The 19966-nt window shown below is 35.2% G+C and overlaps 2 protein-coding genes across 3 annotated transcripts in view; one reads left to right on the forward strand and one right to left on the reverse strand.

The window, feature by feature from the left end:
- The window catches only part of LOC128683053 (DNA-binding protein D-ETS-3), a 271734-nt gene that overhangs the window by 234937 nt on the left and 16831 nt on the right, over positions 1-19966 (reverse strand). The window lies entirely within an intron of this gene.
- LOC128683331 (uncharacterized) overlaps positions 1-19966 on the forward strand; it is a 109842-nt gene that overhangs the window by 46925 nt on the left and 42951 nt on the right. For both annotated transcript variants that reach the window (XM_053768839.2, XM_053768838.1), the window contains exons 5-6: positions 10607-10803; positions 12510-12641. In XM_053768839.2, the coding sequence (XP_053624814.1) occupies positions 10607-10803; positions 12510-12641 (329 nt within the window). The remainder of the gene's footprint in view (positions 1-10606; positions 10804-12509; positions 12642-19966) is intronic.

Raw genomic sequence — 19966 nt, forward strand, 5'->3', positions numbered from 1 at the left:
ATTGGAGTACCATTTGATTCGCAAGTGCTATGCACTCACAATCGTCCAAAAAACGAGAACAGATTTGATTGCTGAGTGTGCGGTAAAAAAAAATTCTCATCGCAAAGCTTGATGCGAATGCAAGTGAAAATACGGGTAACTTTTATTTCTGAAATCCCCTCTGATTTTTTACGACAAAGCTTTCAATGGCACTGAGCTTTTTGCGAAACGAAACTAATACTCGCGTTCGTGGAATTGCAATTTCGCACCGATTGATGAATGCGAAGTTTTAGTCTTGTTAGGTAGATGACATTTTGGCGCTTCGAAATACAGAGAATAGTTTCGACGTCGGTGTCGTGAAAATTTCCAAAATTATTCAAATATTTTGTGGAACGCCGCCCCGGGGTAAAATTCTTTATTATCTGATCGTCCTTATTATCGGATGTGAAATATACGTTAGTCGTTTTAGACCGACCGTTAACCGAATTCATAAGTATGATGTTTTAGTTTGAAAAAACTTAAGAAGATTTCTCCTATGGTTTTATTGCCTGGCTCACGTCATCTCGATTTTATTAATTAATTCTAAATATTAGGGTGCAACACAGCTTCAGAATTTAGCGATGTCGTGCCCCGTCATGTTACGTCTCTTGTGTAATTCGCCGAGGAAACGCCGTGTGGTATCAGCTACGTCGAACTCGTGGCTCAAGTTACTTATTGACATGTTACACTTCAGGCCAGTTCATGAAGTCGCTAGAACTTCTGGTTGACGTTTGCTGCCCTATTTGTTATTTTCTTATTAGCTACTTGTTTATGCCACAAATGTTTAAATTTGTAATTGTAGATGAAAATATTGGCACAGATGTGGACTCTACTATATAATGAAGTCTGCGCATCGTCCTAATGAGAGGAGAATTGACAACTATGTTAAAAAATATAAACATGATGATTTACGCAATTGTCAAGGACTTGACTATCTTGATACTTTGAATTAGCAAGTCCTCTCTCTCAACTTTGAATTTTAGTCCAAACCGGCGTTAATTTCGATGATACCCTACTTTTGTCCAAGAGTCTTTTGTCCATCTGAAACTTGTAATTGGACGCTTCCAGCACTAATTGGCCATCCGACCTTCAGGCTTCGAATGCTGCAGTAGATAGTGGCTGCTTTGAAAAGCTTATTGAATTCAAGCAATCTTCACGAGTATGTGAAATTACTCTCCATCATTCAATATTCGGCATGTTGCAGAAATTGCTGCCCAATTTTTCTGTTATAGTTTGATGTTTAATTAAAAATGTATTTATTTGTCATTCGATTCATTCTTCAGTTATAAATAGTCGGAGGCCCTCCCTCCTTTTCCCCCCCACATCGCACGGTCACTCGATTCCCTTTAAAATGTATTTTATGGAAAATCGTAAAAGCCTTAATTGATGCGACCATCGCGTAAATTAAAACCGACATGTGTATTTTTAGGACCGTAATGCACGCGTGGCTTTTCGCTTTTAATGCACTTTATAATTCAATTCGTATATTCCACATAGGACGGGCATATTGGTTTAATTACGTGTGTAGAGCGGCCCAGTTTAAAATGCAGTTGTTGACGCTCTTTGATCTGGGTCATCTCAAATTCAAATTCAAATTTTGATTTACGTGCGATTTACGAGCGATTTACGTGGTCATCTAATTTAATTATATTATATATATAATTAAAAAAGGACCACTGCCTTTTTGCTCATTTATTGACGAGAAACCAATTACACACCCATGTTTAATTGTAACACAAGCGAAATAATCACCCAATATAGGTTCTATCTAAGATTTTATCTGTATGGAAAAAGATCTTTATGAGATTGGTTAACTTCCAAACTTAAACAAAAAAATATGTTAAAAGCCTCAAAATGTTACATTTACCTGCCAATGTTTTTGTTATTCTTTAATTAACTCAATTCTGTTCAATTAAAATACACTTATTTTTTCTTAAATGTCGATATTTGGGTTTATTGATTGTCAAAAAAAAAAAACAAATTCGGTCCATTTACACAATGAAATAGGTTCAGCGATTTACGTGGTTTAGAAATGGTATGCTACATGCAGCTACCTGTCGTGTATATCCCACCGTGTTTCAACGCATTCGCAAAGCCACAAACAAAGCTTTTACCGCTGCAGGAATCGCAAATGTAATAATTGACCCGGCGACGTCCTAACTAAGCCGCGGATACAATTCACGCGGCGCGGCTTTAAAAGATTACATCGACATTTACCAGCAATAACTATACTATCTAATTGCACCTAGGATGTTGGGTGGTTACACTTTGTGATGTTACTTAATAATGTGATGATAGTAATTACTAATCGATCTGCTATAGTTGATAAAATTTATGAAATAATATAGATCGAACAACAGAATTACGAATAAGAAACTGTAATAGAAATCAAACAGTAGCCAAAATCTTGTTTTCAGCAAGTTCACTTCTTAATTCTTTAATCTTGTGTATATTATTACTTTAGTGTATGTATTCACGCTTCTATTAAATAAACTTAATTTTAATCAACCCCATTATTCATATAAACTTAATTTTAATCATCCCCATTATTCATTTAAACTTAATTTTAATGAACCCCATTATTCATATAAACTTAATTTTAATCAACCCCATTATTCATATAAACTTAATTTTAATCAACCCCATTATTCATATAAAAGAACAATATTTTAAGCTAAAGTATGTTTTATCACTATCGCACTCTATAATATATGAAATTGACATAAAGAGACAAAACATACTTTAGCTTAAATTATGACTATTTTTTTAAGAATGACAGGCTATATATACGTATATATACATCAAGGAATATACATCCAATCCGTCACCAAAGTGAGTCTGCAAACTTTGCAAAGGCGATGTGTGCGCTATTTCAAACTCTTTCGACCGAGTAACATTATATAAACAGTAAACACTTCCCACGCCGTCTCCAATGTAAATACAGCTTTAGGTTCTGATATCACGGCACTGAGTCGGGAAATTAATTTAGTAATAGAAAAAGCGACATTTTATTTTGCCGCTCTTACTCTTGAGTGTGCACACTCAATCGAATTAAATTTTCATTAGAATAGTCTTTTACTACAGAGGAACAAGCTTGTTATGGCTCGACAAGCGTCAATACCTGTTGAAACGATTTGAAAGTAACCTCAGGCCTAAAGATTAGACCGCGTTTTGTTGCCGGGTCAACTTATTTGTATCATTCTAGAACACTTGCTTTTGTCTTGTTTCTGTTTTGTGCACACACTTTTTTCTGTTTAGTAAGCATTATTGCCATTTACATAATTTTTTATCGTTGGACCTAACTCACGATTACATACTCACGATATATCCGTTGAGCTACTTTGGGGTTAACCCAATGCGTCCGAATTGGTCCTTATTTATTATTACCGTTCCACATTACAAAATATCTAGAAAATTATCGTAAATACAGCAGATTTAATTTTATCCAATGTCACGGGCATGCCCAAAATAAACGGAGACTTGATAATTTCATTATTTACTTCAGCATCAACTAGTATATGGCAGCACGTGCCTCAATCAACTGGGACGGGTTTTGGGGCTTAGTTCCAGTTTGTCTGGCAGCGATGGGGGAATTTGCGATCGAAGGGCTTTCTAAGTAACCTTGACATTGCACGTTCAAATGCTTGGTGGGAAATCCCTCGATATTGATTTGAACGACTAAAAAACAATATTTGAAGGCAAATATGTTTACGCGCTTTTCGTTGGAAAACTTGTTTCGCGAGTGTTTAAAATGAATTGATTGTACTGTTTTGTAGCTCGTTTATTGGCTGGGAAAGTAGTTAATCGTATAATCTCTTTCTTCTCTTAAATTCTTAGAAAATTAATTGGTTTATAAAAGGCTAGAGCTTTCTTACTAAAACGACCAACAGAAAATCCCGCTTTACAGCTAAACGAGGCAACGTTCGCAATTCCTGGCTCTGCCCACCCCGTAAGGGATAAATATACATTATAGTGTATCAGCGTAAAAAAAATATTGAAGACGTCAATCAAGAAATAGCAAAATTTCAAACTGCATCTGTTGAAACTTAAACTGGGTGGGTGGAATCGAGCACGATGCGCCGGTAAATTTGCCGCTCTCTTGAGCCGCGGACGGAATTGAAAAGTTTTGATCATATATATATATATATCTCGTTTCAATAGCGAGCGGCGAAACTTGTGCTAGGTCCGCCGCGGTTGATCGGGAGCAAAATGGCGTGCCTATTTAGGAAAAAAAAATTCACTTGCACGAGTTTTTATTGTCGTTATAGAGATATTGTTGCATTCAACGCGCGATTAAAATTATTTCCGTGCAGTAAAATCGTTGAGGAGTTTCGCGTTTAAAATATTATCACCAAAAATAATATTATATTATTACTTAAACATTTTTTTACTTTAAGAATTTATCATATGGTTTTGCTACATACATAAATATATATGTGCCATATAGGGACATTAGTAAAACTTATGTACGCATTTTTGTCTAACATTTGAGGTTTATTTGCGCCGGATTAGGTTCAATTTTCATATGTTTCTATGAAAAATATCAATGTATTCGATGTTAATATGTCTAGCTTCTCGATCGCCTTGAGCAACTGTTATTGCATTGGGGTAACTGAATATTACATGTCTGTTTTTAGGGTTCCGTACACAAAAGGTCTAAACAGAATTGTATTAATCTCAGTTTTTTTTGTAAACAACTCGTATTAGGGCTTAAGCTTTGAATTGGCTCTTAATAACTTTATCGAGTTTAGTGTGGATTAACAATAATCCACAAATAACAATTGGCTACAAAGCTTATTCGATTTGTCCAATATTTATATTAATATTTTTATTAAAAATATAAATTAATATTCCATTTTTAACGCTCTCTAAAGCCTTCAAATCAGGCCCATTCTTTTTTTTTAAGTTAACAAATTACATTGTTGCCGTAACGGCTTTCTATTTGCGCTATATTAGCGAAAATTATCGTGAAGGTACTGCAGTGTTGAATGGTGACCCTCTTTACGTAAACTAGGACGTCATGACTTACCATAGTTTACTATTCATTGTTTTGTCACGCACTGGCGTTTACGGCCGTGTGTATAGATTTGCAAATTGGCTCATTAATATGAGGTCAAATGTTCAAAGCAAAAATTCGTTAGGAACATATGTATGGATAAGCCGCATCCTGGCAGAAGGCGCAAACTTAAACAGCACAGGCTTTGCAGGACGTATGTGATGATGATCTGACAACCTAAATAACAAAAAATGCCCAAGTGAAGAAGAAACAGCCGGCGGTAGTAATGATGTCTGGGATTCAACGCTACGTACCTAAAATAACCTCTAAAGTCATAGAAATAAATCTTAGTACCTATCGATTTCAATTTAATTTTAATACAAGCGATCTATACGTAAATTAAATCTAGTGCAATTTAATCCACGACATAAACACCCGCCAATGCTGGAGTTCCAGAAACTGCGGGAGCGCAATTCCTAGAAATAGTCAGCCTATCCTTAGGGTTGCCATAAATTTCATTAACTAATTCGTGATAATTCTCTCTTTTCCCAGGCCAGTTAGAACCAGCAACAGTTACAACCCTCGGCCAAAGCCGAAACGATTATGATATGCTATCTATCACTATTATTGCAAAAGTCAATTTTTAGTGCCAGTTTGTTTAAATTTAGATATGGCGATTAAAAAGCTCAATATTTCTAACGTTGTGTTTGCGCCGGACATGTTGGGAATTAACTGGGAACATGGTGGACGTAATCTATGATCAAGTTAAATCGTGCCGTGCGTTTGCTCAAACTAAATCTTTGGTTACTCGATTTTTACCCAAAGAGTGGGCAAAGCTGTGAGAGTGGCTGTAATCGTGGCGAGAAAATTTTCTCTACTATTTCTCTATCTGTACTAGTCTTGCTACGGAGCCTGGAAGGGTCGGTTAATTTCGGCGAATTATCTTATTAGGTAACGACCCTTGCAAAATACGGGGCACGTCAAAAAACGGGACGATATAGTTGTATACCACGACAGTCCCGTATGTACGGGACGTATTGCCACCCTATTTATCCCGCATCGTATAATTAACTACGTATTTGGGTCGATTGCACTCCCAACGGACAGGAAACTTTAGTTTCACTGGTCTTGATGCAACTTACTCTGTGTTCGACAGTTGCAAGGTTTGTGGATGTTTGTTAATAAATATCTCCTAAATGTTGATGTTTTATACCCGAGGAGTATTAAATGAAACGGTTCAGTCTTGTTCCTCTAGTCTTGTTCTCTATTTCTATTAGACCAGTCTGACCTAGATTGAAATAGAAACTTGGCTTCGATCAAAATCAGAGCTTCACTTAGGTATTGGGTGTAAGTTTACAATGCATTTGAAACTATTAAAATTTATGCTTGATAATATTATTTTATTTGTGAACACGTTTACTTTGGATGACCTTGCATTATTAGGATATGTATGATCTATGTTGCACACAGGATCGAATACACAACGGTTTATTAACGGTTAATTATGTTTTTTTTTTGGAAAAAAAAATCTTATTTCGTTTTCAATAAAATATCAGTCTTCATAAATCGAACTATGTCATGGTCCGTTTAAAACAATAGAAACAAAAGTGCGTTGCCTGTGAATTGTATTTTAGATTCGAGTTCAAAACTTTTCATCAGTTTTATCCATTTTTTTCCGAACTGGGTTTTATTCTATTGTGTTTTTTATATTCAATTTCATTACTAGTATCGGATTGAACAAAATATTGTGTGTTAATTTCTGTCAACTTATTGAACAACTGTCGAAACCTTCGTCTCCACTTCGCACGGTTTTACATTATTAACATAGACAGAACGTGTTTCAAATCTATAAATTGAAACGAATATGTCGTGTTATTTTGATTTCCTAATCTACTTCATCTAAAACAATATACCCAAGGTTTCTACAACTTTTGGGAAAACTATGCACAACTCGTATCGTGCGTGAGGTATCTTTACAAAGTCTCCTTCCTTTTAAAGGCCACTTATTACTCTGTGGACTCAGAACTCTGTAACATGAGGTAAGTCCTATTCATCCTACACGACCTTTGTAGTCTCAACTGTAATAGGCTTTTAACAATTGTCCACTCTCAACTCGGAGCATATGTCGTATGAAATAAATCCTGAAAAGTAATCTCGATATTTTCCGTTTATTTTCATTTTTATCTATTACTTTGAGAAACATAATGTTTATCCAGTCCAACGGTGTAGGTAGGGTGTTTAAACGATTAGTTTTATGTGGTAACTGGAACTCTCTCCTTTAGAGTTCAACTCTCACTTGAACTGATTATATAGACAGTGTGTTATCGTTTCTGCTGTGAGGACAGTGTTTCCCAATGAGGGGTGACGTCAGGGTGGGCGTGAAACACAGCCGAATCTTTAAAATCATAAGATTTGTGTTTACGCATAACATAGGCGTTCGGGGCATCACAACCAGGAACATTCGAGGATGGGTGTAACACTTATCTAGTTAGACCTTTGAAATTTGACCCAAAAGTAAAACATATTCAATATTTCTCATCACAGTGACCATTCAACTTTCCTAGAAACATATATTAATTGTACAAATTCCCTTTAATTATCCCCCTTCTTTGAGTTCGGCTGGACTGGCAAGTTCTTTTGTTTCTTTAAACCAGATGAATAGACGTCTTATACCTACTGAAAAGTAAATAAGATCTTTAGATTGTTAACCTCAGACCCACGTGTGAAGCTGAAATAAAGTAAACAAAGAATATCTGTAACACAACAACAAACCTCTTCAAACATAATAAAGTGAAAAAACCGTTCCTATTATATGAAAAGAAATAACGAATAACCATGAAAACCTTTGTACACATATCCGGCAATCGGCTTAATACATTAATGAAAAGTCTTGGAAAAATAAAACGTAATGTTCTTTAAAAGCAAAAAAAAAGCTTAGGAGATTGAGAGGTCTTTGACCTCGCCGGGGAGCGCGGGGAAACGGACAAAGATGTAAATAGAACTAGATAAGATATGGCTGGACGTGCATTGGAGTATGCCGTTTGGTACACCAATTCGAATGGCACATAACGGTTCCGTTAAACGGTCAATATTTATTATTATTTATTTATTGAGCACTTTGGGCTATGTAGTTACTAGTCCTTGCTTATATAGTTGTTTTGAAGTATTTAAATCATGTGTGCTGTGGAAGGAACAAATAAGTGCTATTCAAATCGGTGCCATTCGATTTGGTGCATAGAATGGCATACCTTGCGTTTTGTGTGGTGATTGTAGCGATAAGCTGTGCAAGCATACATTTTTTTTCGGCAGTACAAGCAGTGTACAGTTAACAAAAATATAACGAGAGTCAACTTTTTAATAATAAAAAAATATTATTGTACGGCTCTTAGTTGTTCCCAGTTCAGTATCGTATTAATCCAAATACAATTAAAATCAGAAGAATTCTTTAGAAAAAGTAATTAAAAAAAAACATTTTTTTATTCATCAACTAGCCTATTCAGTCTACAGGCCCACGGAAGCTTAGTCCACAGAATATTCCAATGACATGCCAAGTTTTGTGGCGCTCTATGCGACGGTAAGCGACGAATTTGCAGTGATCTTGATGCGCAGTCGACTGTTACCTTGCAGGTGGCTTGGGGAGGTTTATGTGTCGTGGACTGATCGACTGACAAATTTTGAAGCGAATCAACGTACAACGCGTAGTTTGTATGTGAATTTTTATTGTCACAAGTAAAATGTACGTTGAAATAGCTAAGTTCGACAAACTGATAGCAGATGAAGTTTGGCATAACAGATAGTTGGTATATGGCGGGATAGTGTGAGTACAACATTCAGGCCAAGTGACTCAGCGAAATTTATGAAATGCGTCCATTTAATGTGCTTCCCGTCAAGATATTTATTTTATAATGGACTATTTTCAATTATATGGAAATTTTGCATTGCGTGCATGCTATTTGCATGTATATTTACGACATTATAAGCGGTGAAGCGGAAACTACTTCAGTGCTCCTGTGGCTTTTGTTATGACCGGGAAATTTTAGTTTAAGTCCCAAAAGAAGCAGAATTTTTTATGAAATATTCCGGTATTTCGGAAAATTTGTGACATTTGTGTACTCATATCAAGTTACAGATCGAAACTAGGGTAGTAGGAGTGAATTAACTATGCCACTCGCTTAAGACAAAGTTTATTACGCACTCGTACAATATTTGTCGATCTTCTGATTTCTGAGACACGCAACAAACTACACCTTGTTTTTGAAGTGAAAACTTCTTTAGCGGCGTTGTGCACTTTTTGGGATGGGTAAAAAGTGTTAGAACTCCCGTCAGGACATGTGCCCTGAAAAATGCACAACGTTAATATTCAAGTTTTCACTTCTGCCGGCACTCCCGGAGTGCTACCCGTTTTTTTATGAGTCCTAACATGAAAACAATCTCCACAGAATTTTTATACAATTTTGTTTAAAATAGTACAATTGAGACATATATCAAACCTAATTCTAAAGTAAAAAATTGATTAAACACGAAAGTAATTTACTAAGTAAGTCTATTTCCAGTGTCACATCTAAAATGTATAGAAAATTACTTTTTGCAACAACTTTTGTATGTTTAATTTTGACAGCTATTTGGAATTTTACTTGATTACATTCGTACATACACACAACACAAATAAATTACATGCAAACACCTTTCTATTATATTGACTGTTAATTCTGCATTAAGTGTAAATTAGGAACAAGACCCAACAATCATGTCTCAATGATTTTTCAATAATTTTAGTTAGATTACTAATATAATATTAATATTACTAAAAATTGACAATCACGTGTAATTAAAAGAATTAGTAAATAGTATTTTGTTAAAATACTTTTGTACATTGTATTATCCAAAGAAATAGTTTATTGAAACGCTATTGAGACAAATATGACTATGCCGGTGCAGACTGAACGCATAGCGAGTGATCGAGTGCCGCACGATTAATGTCTGGAATAAGCTAGTGTAAAACATTTTGGTTTGTTGTATCTTTGAAAAATTTCATAATTACAAATATAAGTATATTCAGAAAGTGAATCACAACAATAATTTTAGTATTCTTCTTGCCAAAACCGTCGTCAGCAGGAAACAGAGTTTCCCATAAAGTTTGAGCTGCGCTTTTATATGTCAGAATAAATCAACTCATATTTATAAATTTCGACTGAAAAGTTGCAATTGCAATATGAATTCATTTAGATGTATTTCATTATTGCATATTTTAAATAAAATCAAAATCAAATCATTTATTCAGAAATTAGGCCTTCACAGGCACTTTTTCACGTCATATTCTAATTAAAGCTACAAACTACTAGCATTTCGGAACGACCACTGCTGAGAAGAAATGCCGAAAGAAACTCATTCAAATAGTGTTGGTCCCTATTTTGCCAGAAGGGCTTACCATTTTTTAAATATAAATAATTTTCTTTACTTGTCCCATCTTATCGCAACGCAGCTAGACTACACTAAATATACAACAAATGCGTGCTTTATGTATTCAATCTGCATCGATCAATGTTGCCATAATCGATAACCAGAGTTTTTAATTATAATTTTTTTCACCAGGTCGCTGCTTGCCAGTTCTCTGCGTGCATTTGTTCCACATATACGGACTTATCACCCATTTCCACCTCGACGCAGCTAAGGCATGGAAACTGTTCAGCCTGATAGAAGAGGGTTATCACAGCACTAACCCGTATCACAATTCCATCCATGCCGCTGACGTCACACAAGCTATGCACTGTTTCCTCCAACAGAAACAGGTAATTTTATGGATAAGGGTTTCTTTTATTAGTATTGTTTATTCGTTTGTTGCCTCAAACCTGATCAAGGTTAATAAATATTATGTGTATTTTCTACACTTATTTTTATATAAAGAGGAAACAATAGGTATTTTTGTAATGGATAAATTTGAAATTAAAATAAAATACACGGCACAATACATTTTAGGATTTCAATAGGTCCAATTTGTACATACGCCGATGAAACCTGTCGAATATAGACAAGGGTGGGTTGCACCGTCTACTTTGACGTTAAATTTAACGTGCGCAGCTAAACGCAAAGTACCTACGAAATTTTGCCTAAAAGTCAGGCAGACGGCCTTTGACTCATAGCATAATTTGGAAAATTTGCTTCCAAATTCAATGTCTTTTTTTTTTTTACGCGAACCTTGGGCTTTGGGGCGTCACAGCTCCGAATGCGCCCGGAAACACGCGAAAATGAGTGAAAGCTCTTTGGTGCACTGTGCCACACCGTGTTTGCTTTTATTTTGTAAATTGTATGTTACAGTCTAGAAATAAATGTATAGTCTAGAAATAGATTTATCTGGTGTAACAATCAATCAATCTAACCGAATTAAATGCAATCGCTGGGCAACTGAAAGTTTTAGACTTTGTTGAAAAGTTGAAACGTTTTCTACTTGACCTGTGATTTCTTTGTAGAAATTAAGAATAGGCAAGTTTGTGGAATTTAACTATTTTTAAAATTCTCTGAAGATGCATACGAAATCAAGCTTAAAAATAGTTTCAAAGCATCGATCGAGGGTTTTCCAAGTATTTTTGCAATGTTAATGATTCACACGAATTCTATTAGTCATTGTCGCGACGGGATATTATGTCATTATAATGACAGATTGATATCCCTTAACTATTACCGTACTGACTCGATTCCACGTACAATTTCAAAATTTACGAATATGGAAACTGTCTTATATAGCTTTTATAGATTTGGACTAAAATACACATATGGTGTTATTTCCATTGGTTTAGTAATTCAATGTAATGACGTTTATAAGTCCATGGAATTATTTTCAATAATATTGTTAGGAGATTTTGTACATACCTAATACTTTAGCGGAACGCTCGCTGTCAGCTTACAGCTCTCATGTTGTCAATGTAAATAACGTCTACAGGAGACGTTTTAAAGCTCACTTTTCAATAAACGTAATTAAGTCGGGTGAGAGCGTAGCGATATAAATTTCCTCGATATTAATAAATTACTCACAGGTTTATTTGTTAGACAAATTAAAAAATCCTCGATTTTCAATATTCATTTCGCTATAACTTTTGAATGGTTAAACCAATTTTGATCAAACATATCTAAGAATCACCGCATAAAAATTAGCTATCGAATGAACAACCGCATCCAAATCGGTTCACCCGTTGATGAGTTACGGAGCTACGGTAGACAGGCACACTATTATCGGTCAATCTTTAAACACCCCTCTTTTTGTGTCGGGGGTTAAAAATGAAGGTACTAGGAATGGAGGAAGACCACTAAAGAGGTGGATATTAGTGTACTTACGTGTATATAGGAAGGGTTATCGATAGAAATGGCGAATGAAAAACCGAAATGAATAATAAGAATCATACTGTGCATAAGTTTCCTAAAACAGGAAAAGGTCAAAAATATCTCAATAATGAAATTACATACAGAACAAAATTAAATGGAACCTTTTTCTTGTCAACAGATTAGAGAGCATATACAGCCTCTAGAGGTCATGGCTTCGCTTCTAGCGGCAATCGCCCACGACATGGACCACCCTGGTGTCAACCAGCCCTTCTTGATCGCCACTTCCAACCACCTGGCGGCGCTGTATCACGTGAGTAATAATCAAAATTCTTACTTAAATACCTAAAGGCAAGCATCATGGCAGCGAAGCGTTGCATTGGATTTGAGGGCAGTCGAAATAAGTACCCATCCGTAGGGTAATTTTCGTATTTTAATCTGATTAAAATGTCGCCAAACTTGAAACATAGCTCCTAGTCCTATCTTATAACTGTATTCTCGTGCTCAAAAATCCAGCAACAATTATTACGGCATTTATCACCGCTTGTTGATAAAGTATCTGATATTCTACGTGACATATCGAATTGATAGTGTTGAAATTGTGTTTCTATAGTTAACAACTAGCGAAACACAATTACAACGCTATCTGAAACATAATTTTAACTGGCCAACGAATTCAATCAGATATATCTAGCAGTTAGTTTTATCAGTCACAATACAAAATAATATTTTATCAGAAAGCGAGGAAACCAGGCCCTTCGTATAGAAACGTAGTGAGAAATGTCAAATTACACACATTGAACGACATACAATACGCTTCAGTGATATTCCCTCTGTACGATAAACGAGCGATATATCAAATCACGTAGTTGAATTTCGATTTGCGTATGAGAATAGGAGACTTCAACCGTCAAATCGCCATGGCATGGCAGCGACTTTGAATACGAGAATTATATCACTCGACTGAGGCGAAGCGCAAGACCCAAGACACATCTCGATGGCGGAGCGTAATTGACACCACACCTGAGGGTCTTAGGACCTCAAGCCAGGTAAAGCCATGAACAGAATTCTTACAACCTGAAAAGGAATTTTTGGTAGCGCCAACACATTTCGAAATGTGAAAAGTTTTAGAGATTAGTCGTTTCGTTTTCTAACACGCACCGTGCACATTATTCTGGTTAGACTGTAAAGTTTATCCTTCTAATATTATAAATGCGAAAGTTTGTGAGGATGTACCTGTATCTATGTTTGATACTCTTTAACGCGAAATCTACTGGGCGGATTGTTATGGAATTTGGTACACGGGTAGAATATAACTTGGAATAACAATGGGGTACTTTTTATTCCGTATTTCCCATGGGTGCGAAGCTCCGGGGCGTGCAGATAGTTGGTTATAATTGTTATAACTGTTACCTATGTCCTACGCAGAACAATGCCCACTCCTACGTAATTAGTTTTTTCGAGTCCCAACTGGAATCAGAATCCTTATCCTTATATATTATAAAACCAAATCTTCCTCCGCTTCTGTCTGTTCTTGATAAACTCAAAAACGACTGCGCGGATTTTCATGCGGTTTTCACCAATAGATAGTGTGATTCCTGAGGAAGGTTTAGGTGTATAATGTATTGTTTTTACCCGAGCGAAGCCGGGACGGGCCGCTAGTTAAACATAATTTCAAATTAAAATTAGGTAACAAAAATCCTAATTTTTTTGTATTCTGAGCAAACATGGCTGAGTAAAAAGTATATTAAAAGGAAAATGTTCTTATTATCAGAAATATTTATATTTGAATGCTAATTATGCAACAAAATTAACGTATGCCAATCTACTAATCCAAATATTTCCATACTAATGGAAAATCCCATTAGTTAATTGCTGTATATCGACATGAAAAGAACAAACACACTTTCACATTTATAATATTAGTAAGGATATTCGGATAATGTACTCATATGTTTTCCTTTATCTCTCCGTAAAACTGCATAAATAAATACAAATCCGATTTAATCCCTTAACGCGTGCAAACGAAAATGAAATATTGAACACATGCAGCAAGGGGGATTTGCAAAGGCCTTTGTTTAATTCAAAAGCTGTCATATTGTAAAACATCAATTATTTAAATAAAAACTATGTTGCAACAGCCTCCTTGAACGGACATAACTACTTACAGATTGTTGCTCCATTTAAATTTATTCTAGAATTGTATGAAATATGTATGTCAGTGTAAGTGTATGCCAATGAATACGATTGCACTTTTAAATCATTGTTTACTGCGAGAGATGCGTAACTACACTTTATGGTAATTATGTAGGGCAACCATTTGAATCAGAGATTAGTCTTGTTTCCAGGGCACTGAGGCCAGTGTGTGTTTGCATTTCATTTCTCAGCATCGAGTCGATTCGTAGTGAGACGCAGTTAACCAATCACGTTGCGGTTTTGTTGTCGTTGCGTCACAATAGCGTATCGTGATTGGTTTGCTGCGTTTCACTGTGAATCGACTCGATGGAGAATTGAAATGCATACACACATTTCGTGTTTTGTTAGTACTGTAGATTACGTCGATTCCGCTAGCGATGAACGGTGTATAGTTGATCTCAATAGACTCCGGACTATGTTTTGATTTTATGCCTTTATGATGCCCCTAACAAATTATAGAATAGGTCGATAAAAATGTCACTTTAGTATCCGAAGTATTTTGAGAGATTCGCGATACCTATACAAAAACGCCCCACACTAATTATACCTCCTTATGACGTCTGTCTCATCAGAGCCGTTGAGCGTCAGAGTCCAGATTCGGCTACCTCCTTATGACCATGTCATCGGATTCCATATGATCAATGGAAAGAATTCGTTTTCGATTTTCTTTAAAGTTTGATCGCTAATCAATGAACTCAGGGATATAAAATCAAGCTGAAAATTAACAAAATTGCACATATTCTATCATGTTATTGAAAGCAATTCACGCACCCTGTGCGGACTACTATCGTAGTGCGATCTGAACTAATAACGAGAACTATTATCACCACTATTGTTACACAACTGAACCACGATTTTGGTATGTTTTAATCACATGTTTTAATCGGCACCCGGCTTACTGGCTAACCTGCACCGGGTATATGAGTCGAAGCCTGTTAATCTGCCGTGTTCCAGTTTAAACGCGGCCAAGTCTTAGGAAAATGAGAAAATTTTAAGATTAAGGTCGCTATTTTAGTTCACAGTATTATGACCTACTAGCTGCATCCCGCGGTGATTCCCTCGTCATTATTTAATAAAAATACTTACGTTTTTGTGCACAATAGTAATTTATCACATTGTATATATCAGAATTTTTGATTAAATCCTACGGGAACGCATCCTACTTTCGGGATAAAAAGTACCCTATAGTTCAAGGTATCAGCTACCTCAAAACAAAATTTAATAAAATTTGGCCCAACCGCTTGAGCGTTAAGAAGTAACAAAGTTATTCACAAACTTTCATCTTTATAATATTAAGTGGGATATAGGTTCCAAGACGCCTTGTGTTACTAGCTGCGCCTATGAGAAATTCTTTGAGAAAATTAGTATAAAAAGTGACCTATACGTCATTACAGGCTTTATATAGGCATATGTACAAAATTTCATTGAAATCACCCAGATTTCAATAAAATTTTGTACATGTAAATAAAGTCGTCTAAAGGGTCTACCATGAAACAAATAACACGTAACACGTAAAAAATTGCGTCCACAAATCGTGTGGAGGTTAGTAGCGTGCTACGTATTTGTATGTTTCGTTTGACTAATAGTTTGCGTAGAAGAGAAACGAAAATTCCATTCACTATAATTATTAATATATTAATTGTGTTTCACATCGATATATATATATATATATGTACATTTTGTACTTTTATATATTATTAGAGAAAAACATTGTAAGAAACAATAATGGCAAGTCCTTCTGGTATGATAGGGACCAACACTGTTCAAATGAGTTTCTTTCGGCATTTCTTCTCAGCAGTGGTCGTTCCGAAAGTGAAGGTCTAATTACTGAATGATTTGAATTTGAATAAATGATTTGAATTTGACAAAATTTTAGGTCTGAATTTAGCCGGATCACAATAAAGGCGACAATAGCGCGACGACGTAATTGTCGAATTTACGATGTAATCACATATATATATATATATATATATATATATATATATATATATATATATATATAGCTTTGTGCAGCGTTCCGTCGCTCACCTAGGACGCGATAATCTCTCTATATATATATATATATATATATATATAGCTTTGTGCAGCGTTCCGTCGCTCACCTAGGACGCGATAATCTCTCTCGAGTTCATTCCGCCATGAATTTTCAACTGGCGCTGCGCTAACTTTGAGAGTAGACACACTTGCTTTTCGTTGAATGACATCATTATTTATAGTCAATCGGGTGTGATGTAGTCAGTGACTACGGAACTACGTAATAATATGCCCTCCTGCATAAGAGACCTGGGTTTTATTAATGAAATATGAAGTGTAAATGATATTATTTTTCCCCACCAATATAACTTAATTACTGCACTTATATTTCTTCTGCAAAATTAGAACATTTTTTGTTCTCAAATGTTTGGTAAATATAGTTTATTTTTGAAATATTTTCAACGAATATGTTATTAAAATTTCGCTTTGAAGCATAATTACAGCGAAATTTTAATAAAATATTCGTTTTTCACAACAGTTTGAAAAATCGTTCAACCATTTTGCAGTTTCAATAGATAGTATTTTACGTGTTTTCAGTTTGAAAGGTTTTGTCGCATTCAAAGCGTATTTCCACGTCAAAAACGCTTTTTATTAAAATAACTCCACAATCGGAGTACTCAGATTCATTTAAAAAAGTCTTTTAGCAGCTTGCAAAATGTAACACCAGTGAAAGACAGAACTTAGACAGAATTCGACGACAACGTTGAAACTTCGTATGCACACCTGGATTCTTACCTCTCAACTATTTATCTCTCAAAGTTAAATGGTTAATCCGGCACCAAGACTTGAGTTCACTAATTATAAACTCTGACGAGTCCCCGTCGTAGCCAACTTTAGTCTAGCTTTGAAAACTAACAACTTTATATGAGTTCTTGCTCAGTTGACAAGCGATTCTTGATAGCCTACTTTATTGTCCGCAGCGTCGCCGGTTCGGTCCAAATTTGATCAAAGTGGCGATAGATATTTTTATAAAAGTCTCAATTTTGGCTCACTTACGGTCCGGCGTCAAGTTCAAAAAGTTAAAAAATTACTTTAATTAAAATATGTTAATGAATAATAGAATATGTTAAAATGAGATAGTATACACATATTTTATCTTAGTATCCATACGGTTAAAGTAATTTGTAATGCGAACTTGAATTTCCTCTGCGACTTTTATTTGATTTTTTTCGTCTCAACAGTATTAGTGGCTAGTTACCTTGGTGCGCGAGGTAATATCATTTGTCATGCTTTACTGGACTATCTTCGTCAAAATACTATTACATCTGCTTTTTGTGCTGCACCTGTCGTAATACCATCGCAGATATTATTACAATCTTTAATAAGGCACTCGACATTATCCATTCGAAACAACAAAAGAACTCAAAAAGTATTTCGAGAAACGCTACTTATTATATTTACGATTGACTAGCTTATTCATACCGCGTGTTTAGCACTGAAAATGCAGCCATGCACTGGCAATCAACACCAGCCATTAAATATTTGAGCGTAATTTCCATTTCATCGATCGTCGTGATTCGGATTCCCGGCGATTGCTGCGTGAAATGGACAACAAAAGTGTTTTACCGTTTATTCGGATTTTAAATAATGCGATTCGATTTTGTATTTGATTGTTAATAACTTAAACTTGTTCCGTATTACTGTAGATTAAGGAAACGTGCACATTGTAACTTTTAATAATCCTCTTTCTCTTCTAATTTAATAATACATATCTAAATACTCGTAAGTCATCAACATAATTCGTAAGTAAGATCGATCAAGTTATGATGCATAAAGATGCTTAAATTTGCTGAGCCTACATGTAGTGTAGTGTGTGAAGCCGAGGCTGGTCGCTAATAAAAAATAAATCGTAAAAATTATCGATGCCGATCAGTAAGTTAAATATTGTAAAGTGATTGCACTGACAAAATATACTTCAGGCTTTATTTATATTTTATTAAGAGGCATAGTTATTAGCTGAAATAATAATGAAAATAATAGGTCGGGATCGTGATAAATTTTAAATGTTTGTCGCTCGAGCCGCGCTCCTATATTTCAATCTCATCTTGTCGTATTTCGCTCAATAATCTTATTCAAGAGGACGGATATACCTGACGTCTCGTATTCCGGTGTCTTTAATCTAGATTTCCTTATTGAAATGATATCTAGATTTTCAAGAACTGTTTGATTGAATCGCTCAATTACAGGCATAAGAATTTATTGAGATTCTAGTTTTTCTAGGGCTTTAAAAAATGATTTTCTGTTTTTTATTTTTTCATAGCAAAATTTTTCTTGACTTTTTGCGCATGATTTTTAGAAGTTAAATAATGCAGAACCTTATATTTCTTGAGTAATAACGGATCGATAGTTTAACTTTTAAAATATCTTCAAACTGACTAGACCGCCGACCTCCGAAAAATGAGTAGCTTATATGATCGGAAGTATAGAGTTTTTTTTTATGTATGTTCAATGCTTTGTCGGTCGATTGATTCAAAATGTTTATTGGTTATAATGGTTTTTCTATGTACCTACTTGATACTTTTAACTAAGACCCAAAGACGTAGTAGGTATCTCTGGAACACTAATACCTTACACTGAATCTTTAAACTGTACGTACGCATTTATGAAAATTGAAATATATATTTTGTCAACAATTTTTGCGTTGAGAATATAACGCAGAGAAAAGTGTTGCGTACTTCAACTGGAGAGACGTTGACGCCTTTGTTTTTTTTTTAAAGACAACTTTTCACCATAAGTATCATAAGGTTTTGTTCACACTGTGTGGCTTCACCGCGAATTTCATAGTATTTAAAACCGCATTTCACCCTCTTCTTAACTGTTCACTTCACTTTGTATTATATTGACTCTACGTGTGTAATATACACTAAATAAATAAAACAAATGATAAATAAAAGCTTTTTATTGACCACCTATTTCACCAATACAATACTTCTGAGTGCATTATTGTATTACATTGCCATGACCCCATTCAAATCCCAATTTAAGTTATAAAATTTATATTTCATAGTCCTCATGGCTGAGGGTCGTGGTTATTACGTATAATGAAACACACACAATAACTTTCTTGGAGTGGTTTGCCATTGCCTTCTGCATTTCACACACAAGTTAATAATAATCAACCAGTGTGCAAGTTTCCTCACGATGTTTACTTCACCGGAAGCAAGTGGTGGTCGATGAAATCTACTATACATGAGTCAGATTGGTATACAAACTCATGTGGCACGATTGGGTTTCGAACCTGAGACCTTTCGATCCACAGGCGGGCGTCTTAACCATTACACCACCACCGCTTCATAATGTATATAAATAAATGTACAAAATGTAACAAGATTTAAAGTGAATCTATTTATTCAATTAAAACTGTAACAAGTAAGAAACTTGTCACTGACAAAACTCTGAGCTCAGCTT

This window comes from Plodia interpunctella, chromosome Z (assembly GCF_027563975.2).
Source record: "Plodia interpunctella isolate USDA-ARS_2022_Savannah chromosome Z, ilPloInte3.2, whole genome shotgun sequence".
NCBI lineage: Eukaryota > Metazoa > Arthropoda > Insecta > Lepidoptera > Pyralidae > Plodia > Plodia interpunctella.